This window comes from Musca autumnalis, unplaced genomic scaffold, assembly GCF_047663935.1.
Source record: "Musca autumnalis isolate F117 unplaced genomic scaffold, ASM4766393v1 scaffold_1, whole genome shotgun sequence".
NCBI lineage: Eukaryota > Metazoa > Arthropoda > Insecta > Diptera > Muscidae > Musca > Musca autumnalis.
Window position 1 is genome coordinate 21068317 of NW_027411644.1, and position 11982 is coordinate 21080298.

The 11982-nt window shown below is 37.8% G+C and overlaps 1 protein-coding gene across 1 annotated transcript in view; it reads left to right on the forward strand.

The window, feature by feature from the left end:
• Nucleotides 1-11622, forward strand: part of LOC141391584 (uncharacterized) — a 130548-nt gene extending 118926 nt beyond the window's left edge. The window contains exon 2 of the mRNA XM_073964456.1: nucleotides 11435-11622. Coding sequence (XP_073820557.1) covers nucleotides 11435-11622 — 188 coding nt within the window. The remainder of the gene's footprint in view (nucleotides 1-11434) is intronic.
• Nucleotides 11623-11982: the final 360 nt, after the last annotated feature.

Here is an 11982-nt window from a genome sequence, read left to right on the forward strand (position 1 = left end):
GTGGGGTACTTGAAAAAATATTCTTTAAAAAATCCACGTTTTGTGGGGTACTTGAAAAAATATTCTTTAAAAAATCCACGTTTTGTGGGGTACTTGAAAAAATATTCTTTAAAAAATCCACGTTTTGTGGGGTACTTGAAAAAATATTCTTTAAAAAATCCACGTTTTGTGGGGTACTTGAAAAAATATTCTTTAAAAAATCCACGTTTTTTGGGGTACTTGAAAAAATATTCTTTAAAAAATCCACGTTTTGTGGGGTACTTGAAAAAATATTCTTTAAAAAATCCACGTTTTGTGGGGTACTTGAAAAAATATTCTTTAAAAAATCCACGTTTTGTGGGGTACTTGAAAAAATATTCTTTAAAAAATCCACGTTTTGTGGGGTACTTGAAAAAATATTCTTTAAAAAATCCACGTTTTGTGGGGTACTTGAAAAAATATTCTTTAAAAAATCCACGCTCTGTAGGGGTGCTTGAAAAAATATTCTTTAAAAAATCCACGCTCTGTAGGGGTGCTTGAAAAAATATTCTTTAAAAAATCCACGCTCTGTAGGGGTGCTTGAAAAAATATTCTTTAAAAAATCCACGCTCTGTAGGGGTGCTTGAAAAAATATTCTTTAAAAAATCCACGCTCTGTAGGGGTGCTTGAAAAAATATTCTTTAAAAAATCCACGCTCTGTAGGGGTGCTTGAAAAAATATTCTTTAAAAAATCCACGCTCTGTAGGGGTGCTTGAAAAAATATTCTTTAAAAAATCCACGCTCTGTAGGGGTGCTTGAAAAAATATTCTTTAAAAAATCCACGCTCTGTAGGGGTGCTTGAAAAAATATTCTTTAAAAAATCCACGCTCTGTAGGGGTGCTTGAAAAAATATTCTTTAAAAAATCCACGATCTGTAGGGGTGCTTGAAAAAATATTCTTTAAAAAATCCACGCTCTGTAGGGGTGCTTGAAAAAATATTCTTTAAAAAATCCACGCTCTGTAGGGGTGCTTGAAAAAATATTCTTTAAAAAATCCACGCTCTGTAGGGGTGCTTGAAAAAATATTCTTTAAAAAATCCACGCTCTGTAGGGGTGCTTGAAAAAATATTCTTTAAAAAATCCACGCTCTGTAGGGGTGCTTGAAAAAATATTCTTTAAAAAATCCACGCCCTGTAGGGGTGCTTGAAAAAATATTCTTTAAAAAATCCACGCTCTGTAGGGGTGCTTGAAAAAATATTCTTTAAAAAATCCACGCTCTGTAGGGGTGCTTGAAAAAATATTCGTTAAAAAATCCACGCTCTGTAGGGGTGCTTGAAAAAATATTCTTTAAAAAATCCACGCTCTGTAGGGGTGCTTGAAAAAATATTCTTTAAAAAATCCACGCTCTGTAGGGGTGCTTGAAAAAATATTCTTTAAAAAATCCACGATCTGTAGGGGTGCTTGAAAAAATATTCTTTAAAAAATCCACGCTCTGTAGGGGTGCTTGAAAAAATATTCTTTAAAAAATCCACGCTCTGTAGGGGTGCTTGAAAAAATATTCTTTAAAAAATCCACGATCTGTAGGGGTGCTTGAAAAAATATTCTTTAAAAAATCCACGCTCTGTAGGGGTGCTTGAAAAAATATTCTTTAAAAAATCCACGATCTGTAGGGGTGCTTGAAAAAATATTCTTTAAAAAATCCACGCTCTGTAGGGGTGCTTGAAAAAATATTCTTTAAAAAATCCACGCTCTGTAGGGGTGCTTGAAAAAATATTCTTTAAAAAATCCACGCTCTGTAGGGGTGCTTGAAAAAATATTCTTTAAAAAATCCACGCTCTGTAGGGGTGCTTGAAAAAATATTCGTTAAAAAATCCACGCTCTGTAGGGGTGCTTGAAAAAATATTCTTTAAAAAATCCACGTTCTGTAGGGGTGCTTGAAAAAAATATTCTTTAAAAAATCCACGTTTTGTGGGGTACTTGAAAAACTATTCTTTAAAAAATCCACGTTTTGTGGGGTACTTGAAAAAATATTCTTTAAAAAATCCACGTTTTGTGGGATACTGGAAAAAATATTCTTTAAAAAATCCATGTTTTGTGGGCTACTGGAAAAAAATATTCTTTAAAAAATCCACGTTTTGTGGGCTACTGGAAAAAAATATTCTTTAAAAAATCCACGTTTTGTGGGGTACTTGAAAAAATATTCTTTAAAAAATCCACGTTTTGTGGGATACTTGAAAAAATATTCTTTAAAAAATCCACGTTTTGTGGGATACTTGAAAAAATATTCTTTAAAAAATCCACGTTTTGTGGGGTACTTGAAAAAATATTCTTTAAAAAATCCACGTTTTGTGGGGTACTTGAAAAAATATTCTTTAAAAAATCCACGTTTTGTGGGATACTTGAAAAAATATTCTTTAAAAAATCCACGTTTTGTGGGGTACTTGAAAAAATATTCTTTAAAAAATCCACGTTTTGTGGGGTACTTGAAAAAATATTCTTTAAAAAATCCACGTTTTGTGGGGTACTTGAAAAAATATTCTTTAAAAAATCCACGTTTTGTGGGGTACTTGAAAAAATATTCTTTAAAAAATCCACGTTTTGTGGGGTACTTGAAAACATATTCTTTAAAAAATCCACGTTTTGTGGGGTACTTGAAAAAATATTCTTTAAAAAATCCACGTTTTGTGGGGTACTTGAAAAAATATTCTTCAAAGAGTCCAGGTTTTGTGGGGTACTGGAAAAATATTTTTTTAACAAATCCACGTTTTGTGTGGTATTCGAAAAAGTATTCTTAAAAATCCACGTTTTGTGGGGTACTTGAAAAAATATTCTATAAAAAATCCACGTTTTCTGGGGTACTTGAAAAAATATTCTTTAAAAAATCCACGTTTTCTGGGGTACTTGAAAAATATTCTTTAAAAAATCCACGTCTTGTGGGATACTTAAAAAATATTCTTTAAAAAATCCACGTTTTGTGGGATACTTGAAAAATATTCTTTAAAAAATCCACGTTTTGTGGGCTACTGGAAAAAAATATTCTTTAAAAAATCCACGTTTTGTGGGCTACTGGAAAAAAATATTCTTTAAAAAATCCACGTTTTGTGGGGTACTTGAAAAAATATTCTTTAAAAAATCCACGTTTTGTGGGGTACTTGAAAAAATATTCTTTAAAAAATCCACGTTTTGTGGGGTACTTGAAAAAATATTCTTTAAAAAATCCACGTTTTGTGGGCTACTGGAAAAAAATATTCTTTAAAAAATCCACGTTTTGTGGGCTACTGGAAAAAAATATTCTTTAAAAAATCCACGTTTTGTGGGGTACTTGAAAAAATATTCTTTAAAAAATCCACGTTTTGTGGGGTACTTGAAAAAATATTCTTTAAAAAATCCACGTTTTGTGGGGTACTTGAAAAAATATTCTTTAAAAAATCCACGTTTTGTGGGATACTTGAAAAATATTCTTTAAAAAATCCACGTTTTGTGGGGTACTTGAAAAAATATTCTTTAAAAAATCCACGTTTTGTGGGGTACTTGAAAAAATATTCTTTAAAAAATCCACGTTTTACTATTCTTTAAAAAATTTACTATTCTTTAAAAAATTCACGTTTTGTGGGGTACCTGAAAAAATAATTTTTAATAAAAATTCCTACAAGGCCCTGGAAAAATTGACCGAATTTTCCATTTACTCACCCTTCGCCATTAGCACAATTGTTATACATTTTATTGTATGAATTCGTTGTGGTGGTGGTGCTGCATGGTATACCCTAAGGTAAGAAGATGAACAGCAAACAAATCATGAACTCCAAACAAAATTCTCTAGTGATGTAACGGACAGCTAAAATCATAACATTTTCCTGAAATACTTAGCAAGTATTTTTTTTTTTTCATGCACTTACAACTCTGGAGAATTTCCTTTAAACAGACATGCACACGCACCGACAAATAACTCAGGGAAAAAAGAAAGAACAATTTAGAAAGATTTTTTTAAAGAATTTCATATTTCTTTTTTTTTTGTTGAAAGTTTTGCTTAGAATTTTGTTGTTGTTTTTTCTATTTCACCCCTCCTTAGATATTTTTACATTATTTTGCACAATGAAGCAACTTGGCTGCTCGTGTCGACGTGTGGCAACATACATACATGGCTTATGTTGTCATCAGATAACATTTCATTTTAGACTTTTCTTTATACATTTTGGCCAACGCACAAATTGTTGGCCTTGTAATCATTGCTACGAACTTCGGTCGCTAAGCTCACCATTAAAAAAGGAAATATGAATGCCAGCTAAAGGGGTTACCTAAGATTTTCTCATGTGTTTTTTTTTACAACTACTTACATGAATGTGTCTACTAAAAAAGAACTTTATTCACTCTTTTTGGATTGTGCTATCACAGATTTAACAGACTTTCGAACAAGGAAATCTCAGTAAGAAAATTCCAACTAAACACTAAGCCAACACCTAAAATTGTGTAGAATTATGGGTTGTGTTGAGAATCGATATAGCCTAAGTCACAGTTGACGATAAACTAAATTCATCAGATTTTTTTAAAAAAAATCTGGAAAATATAATTTTGCCGCTGAATAAGGGATATATAATTGGGAACTCAATAAAATATTATATAAAATTAAAATCCCATATTAAAGTACTTATTAGCCATGCCAAAATGCACTTCCCCAATATCTTTTCATTACAGAAAAACTTTTATTTAACTTAGACTTTATTCCATTTTTACCTCTTCGTATACACATTAGTTAACCTATTTCGTTTTTGTGCTATTCAAACAAATCTTGGATTTCCGTTTTTTTTTTCATATAGCTTCTTTTTCTGTGTGAGTATTTGTGGTGTTAGATCAAGGTTAAACATGTGTTCCTACACCCAAAGTCATGTAATATTTGCTAATAATACATGACATTTGACTAGAAAAGCGAGGAAGTTGAAGAAGAAACAGCCTGACAACGTAGAAAAGTTTAAAAAGTGCAAGGTTAGTAATTTCGACGTTTTTTTAATGGAAATTTTGTGCAATGTTAGAGAAAGATTTCCATTTCAAGATATGATTTTGCTGTGAAAATAAAGTGTCATGAGTTTAGCTTGAATTTAAGGGCTCATATGAATGTTTAATTTTAATTTGGATTTGGGAAGACAATTAAAGATATACATATGTAAAATGGAAAGTAAGGAGAAATTTGTTGGTGTTGCTGACAGATAAATACCCTCAACCTACGACTGTACAAAAAAGAAGTAAGAAAGTATCAGTCAGTTGTGCCGTCAGCCTCGTACTTAAGCAGACCACCCTCCGGCCAAATTTGAAGTGTTGGATGACAGTAGTACGTGGAATTAAAGAACAAGAAATTCAAGCCCCGATGAGTGAAACAGGGAGTTGTTCAAAGTGGAGTGATATCTCCGGAACTCTTTTACCTCTACCTCTCCTCATTCAACCCCATCCAAACGGCATTAAGGATTTCTCTGATCTTACCACATTTTTCCACGCGAGGAATATGCAAATATCCGCCAATGAAATCAGCGACTACTCTGTTCAACATAGAAGTGAGAATAGAGCTGAATGTCATCGTCGATGGTAGCCAAATTCGGAGTACAAACAACCCCAAAATTCTAAGGATCACATCCGGCAGCATGTTTCGCGATAAACTGAGATGTAGAAACAAGGTCCTCGAGCCGGCAGTACGTGGCGTGTGAACAGGTAAAATCTTTTGACTCCGCAACACGCTATAGGTCAATCTGAGGTTAGCTATGCGGCGCCAGTTTAGTCCACGAATATAAGTGCAATGCGATGGAAAAATATACAAAGCTGTCAGAACGACGCCCTCAAATCCCTCAAAAGTTGACGACCCTGCAAACGTTTTAAGGACCATGATCTGCGACTCTGCACCTGGAATGTTCGCACTCTTTATAGAGAAGGTGCAGTTTACGCATTGGCAGATGTACTGGAAAAGTACAAGGCCGACATTACTGCCATACAGGAAATACGATGGAATTGGAAAGGCGTCAAAACAACACCTAAAGGTGACGCATTGTATTATAGCTGCCATGACATAAAGAATGAGTTTGGTTGCGGATTTGTAGTTGGTCGGAGGTTAAAACACCTGGTCTTCAGCTTCACACCAGTGAATGAAAGACTTGCTACAATCCAAATAAAAGCAAAATTCTTCAACATCAGCTTTATTTGCACTCATGCTCCCACTGAAGACAAGGATGAACTGACCAAAGTTATATTTTATGAGCGCTTAGAAGAAACATATGACCGTTACCCTGCCCATGACATTAAAATCATTCTAGGGGATTTTAATGCCAAAATTGGAAAGGAGAATATCGTTGGCCCAACAGTCGGGAAATTCAGTCTCCACAGTAAAACATCTGACAATGGTATGAGGCTGATAGACTAGGCTGCTGCAAAAAACGTGGTAGTTAACAGTACCAGATTTAAGCATCTCGATATTCATAAGGGCACCTGGCTGTCGCCAGATCAAAGAAAAAGTAATCAAATTGATCATGTTGTGATATATGGAAGACATTCTTCGAGCGTGTTGGATGTAAGATCGTTCCGAGTCGCAAATATTGATTCGGACCACTACCTTGTTGCAGCAAAGGTACGTACCCGTCTAAACGTTGCAAATAAAGCACGAACAGACACAACGCGGAAGTTGGACATCGATAGGCTGCAAACACAACAGATAGCCACAGCATATTCCACTCAACTAGCCCAATTGCTTAAGGCGGGCACTCCTTGTCCCGATAACATAACAACACAATGGCAAAATATTGCCCACTCCATGCAAACAGCCGCAAAATCCATACTTGGATACCAGAGACCTCCACCAAGGAATCCATGGTATGATCAGGAGTGTCGTGCTGCTACCGAAGAGAAAAATGCGGCCTATATAGAGAAATGCGTAGCGCACGAGAGAGATATCGGGAGAAAAGGAGAGAAGAGAAACGTCTTTCCCTCAAGAAAAAGACAGAAATGGAAAAGCGGGAGTGTGAAAAACTCGAGATGTACAGGAGCCAGAATGAAGTCCGAAAATTCTACCAAAGAGTGAAACATCAAACAGGTGGCTTTGGTACAGGCACATCCTCCTGTAGAGACCAGTAAGGTAATCTGGTAACAGATACAGATAGCGTGCTCAGGATATGGAAGGAACTTTTCTCCAATCTGCTGGTATCCAATAGTAGCGAAGACGATGATACCACAGATCCAATCCCAGAAGAGGGTATAGAACGTATACCACCCGGCCAAGATGAGCTGTTTAAAACCGGAGGCGACACACTGATAAGGTGTATGCATCAGCTAGTAAGCTCCATCTGGCAGGAAGAACGCGTACCCGATGATTGGAACCTGAACATCCTGTGTCCCGTCCATAAGAAAATATATAAGACTTTATGCTCCAACTATAGGGGCATAAGTCTTCTCCCTATCGCCTACAAGATAGTGTCAGGGATATTGTGCGAACGACTAAAGCCCATGGTCAACGAAATAATTGGACCATACCAATTCGGCTTTAGACCTGGCAAGTCCACCACTGTCCAGATATTTACCCTGCGGCAAATCCTGGAGAAGACCCAAGAGATGCAGATCGACACCTACCATATTTTTGTCGATTATAAAGCAGCCTTCGACAGCCCGCTACGTTCAAAGATATTCCAAGCAATGTCTGAATTTGGTATCCCCGCAAAGCTCATTCGGCTTTGTAAAATGACTCTAACTGACACAAGATCTTCAGTTAAAATAGGAAAGAACCTCACCAAAGAGTTTTGTACCAAAAGAGGTTTCAGGCAAGGAGACAGCCTTTAGTGTGATCTTTTCAACATCCTGCTATAAACGGTTATACGAGAGGCAAACGTCAAAAGAAGTGGCACAATCTACACCAATAGCCACATGCTACTTGCTTATGCTGATGATATAGACATCATGGGACGATCAGTAAAAGAAGTAACCGATACCTTTATGAAGGTCGAAGGAGAATCTGCTAAAGGGGATCTGGCGGTAAACGGCGAAAAGACCAAATTGATGGTGTTGACGCGCAAAGCGTCCATAGAGCTCGGACCAACTGTGGAAGTTGATACCTATAATTTTGAGGTAGTTAAAGACTTCGTTTAACTCAGCACTGCCATAAACACAACAAACAACATCAGTTGTGAAATAAAAAGAAGAATTGTATTGGCCAACAGATGCTACTTTGGCTTAAGTATGCACTTTAAAGACAAAGCCACAACTGGTCAAACAAAAAAAAACGCTTTACAAAACACTGATACTACCCGTGCTGATGTATGGTTCCGAAGTGGGTACTTGCGCAAGCAGATAAGGCAGTGCTTGGTGTGTTTGAGAGAAAAAGTCTTCGAAAGATCTACGGACCGATCTGCGTTGACGGTGAATATCGACGTCGTATGAACCACGAGCTGTATCTGCTATACAACGACATCAATATAGTTAAACGTATCGAGATGGAGCGATTGCGTTGGCTAGGCCATATAATAAGAATGAGCGATAATGAAACCGCTAAAAAGGCGTATAAATTCGAGCCACATGGCGCAGAATTGGCAGGTCAAAGAATAGATGGCGCAAACAAGTGGATGAAGAGATGACAAGGCGCGGTATTCCAAAAAGCGAAGCACGAAACAGAGAGAATTGGAGGGAGATCTTTTCTTAGTTCGGTCTATGGAACAAATGTTCTGTAATGGGCCTGCTAAGTAAGTAAGTCAGAACGACGCCATGAGAACTGCAAATGGGTGCATTATCATGTCTTCAGTGGGCCACCTAAATGAGGAAGTTAAGATTCTGTCACTACAGCAACACCATGACATACTTTCTTTGCTATCATAATCACCATATGGAGGCCAGGTTTCTCCTCAAGAAAGAAAGGTCCACCGTTACAAGAGAGAAACACTAGCTCACCAAGCCTATCTAGCAGGTTTATATAGCATTCACATGGATGCAGCCATAAAAAACTATCGTTTTAATACGGTTCTCGGAGAAGATCTCCCATCTATCGCAGCTGAGGAGCGTCAACTACCACGACACACCAGAGTGTTTTTAGCTCGTAGTCGCCACATTCCTAGAATTGGAGGTAGACTCACAGCGAGATTAAGCAGAAAAAGTGAGAAAGCACCAGCCAGTTGTGCCGACAGAGATATGCCCTCAGTCTCGGGCCGAATGAAAATAAGTTAACACAATACTAGGAGTCTCCACCAGGCATGTAAGGAGGGATGATCAAGAAAGAAAGGACCAACGGTACGAGATAGAACCACTAGTTAACCAAGCCTATTTAGCAGGTTGTTATAGCATTCACACGGATGCAGCCATAAACAACTATCGTGTGAGTGCGGCCTTCGGAGAACATATCACAGCTATTGCAGCTGAGGAGAGTCAACTGCCACTACAAACCAGAGTAGTTTTGGTACGTAGTAGTCATTTTCCTAGAACTGGAGATAGACCCACAGCGAGATTAAGCAAAGGAAGTAAGAAAGTATCAGCCAGCAGTGCCGACAGAGATATACCCTCAGTCTCGGGGCGAAAGAAAAGAACGATTCCAGACAATTCCTTAAATTGCACTCTTTCAAAACCCGAAAGAGTGGTACGATATAGTCAATATTCGGACATAATTCAAACCTGTAAGACATAACACGATGTACAATGTTTGGACCAAATCGATTCCTTTCTTCGAGTGTTATCTCCAGTTTTGTTGGTGCCGGCAGTTTTTTGTTTTTGGAGAATTTGGGTCAATATCTCAGAAAGTATGGAAATTACGCCATCGTAAAAGGGCAGCCCAAGAAAAGTTTTTTGCAAAAAATTCAAGACGATCTGAGGCATGCTGTTAAACCGCACTTTTTCAAAATTTTGTGTGGGAGGTACGCGAAGGACGAGACCGATATAGTCCATATTCCAACCTGATACATGACTAGATGAAATAACACGATGTGCAAAATTGTACCATAAAAAATTTTACCGTCGCATATGGGGCCGCAAGGACAATCTGCTGAAAAATTTTAAAACTATCAGAGAGGAGCTCGTTAAATTCAATTTTTCTGAATTTTATGTGAAAGTTATCCGAAAGAGTGGACCGATATTCGAACCCGATCTGTGCTTGAAAATTATATTACCATAAGCAAAATTATGACCAATTCGGTTACAACCTTCGGGTGTTATCGTGCGGATCATTTTAGTGAAAAATTTCGAACTTTTGTGGCGGAGGTAAATGAAGAAGTGGACTGATATTAAAAATGCTAAATTTTGGACTCAATCTGTTGCAGCTATCGTGCGCTCCAGCCAGACAGACGGACATTGCTCAATAGATTCTAAATTGTCTGAAACAGATTTCGTCCATACATACTTGGGGTCATTATTTCGATGAGGCACATTTTTTTCGTATCAATGTGAATATACCATATTTAGCCTTAAGGCTGAGGATATAAACAGAAACAGGTCCGCACTTTTAAAAAGTAGTAACATACTTAGTCTACAGCGTAAATTATAAGGCATTTGTTGGTGTAACGGGACAAATGATCACGTACATAAATCAACAACAATCTGGCTGTGGATTTATGTATCTCCAGTTCTACGAATGTGGCTGCTACAATTGGTTGTAACCACAAAGCTTCTGAAGGCTGGCTTCCGTATTGTCAGTTGCTTTGTATTCGTGCATGAAACTAGGGGTTCTTAAATAGAGTTCCATACTAGAGTAATTTTATGAAATTGCGGTAGTGGGGAAATCGATTTTAGAACCCCTAGTTTCATGCACGAATACAAAGCAACTGACAATACGGAAGTCGGCCGAAGTTAGTTGACTAGATTTTGCAGGGCAGTTGAAAAGTGCACTGTGCCGTGCGGCCTGTTCCGCGTTCTTGGCAGACGTTTTTTACGGTGTCATCGATCTTAGCCCGATAGCAATTTAGACGGCTGCACCAATCAGAGCGTAATTGAGCCAAAACTAGTCTGGTTTGTCGTGGCAGATGAGGCTCATCAACTTCAGTCTGACCTCCGACCGCATTAACGCGATAATTGTCATTTACGACTGCATCTGTGTGAGTGCTATTAAAACCTACTTGATAGGTTTACGTATCTAGGGTTTCTCCTATAAAACGTTGGACCTCTTTTTCTAGATCATGAAAATCCCTCCAAACATACCTTGTCCCATTCACAATATGGTGATGATGACTCTCACGTTAACACCAGAGCAAGTACTGCAACGAGAGTATGCCAGTGTATTGCTGTACTGGAAGAATATTAATCCCCTCATATAGATGGTCCACACAATACATTAAGAGGCACCCTTTTGCAGTTCTTAGGGAGGCATTCTGACAGGTTTGAATATTTTTCTATTTGCTATATGCACTTATACTCGCAGACCACCCTGGCGCCACATAGCTTACTACAGACCGACCTATCGCGTTATATTTAGTCAAAAATTGTCTTTATATATACCCCAAGTGTTGTGGACCTTTTTTCTACATCCCTGCTTTTCCCAGATAACAGTGGCATGGGCTGGCGTCGTGAACAAGCTGTCGAATGTGACCCCTGCAATCCGGGGATAGTTGGCGGTCAAATTCTACTATCATCTACTACGCCATTTAAAATAGTGCTCAACTTTGCCGCCCATGTGGAGAACAAAGTGGCCGTAGATTTAGTGGCGGATATTCGCATATTCATCGTGTGAAAAAAGGTGGTAGGATCAGTTAAATACTAGTTCAGCCTTTCACAAATGAAATTAGGGAATGAATCTGACCCCAAGATGGTACAATCATCAGCATACGTTACGATCTCAATGCCGTCTGGAAAAGGAAGGGTCTGAAATACAGGTGAGATAGAGGTTAAACAGTTTCGGAGATAGGACCCCACCCTGACTAACTCCTTTTTCATTATACGGGGCATGTAATTCTTGTTCTGGAATTCCACATACGACTGGCGTCGACACATGTGATTGTTTTCCAACGTTTCATGCTTGTCTGGAGGGTTGTATGTACAATCCACTCAAATAGAGTCGATTGATTGACAGAATCAAAGAGTTTTGATAAGT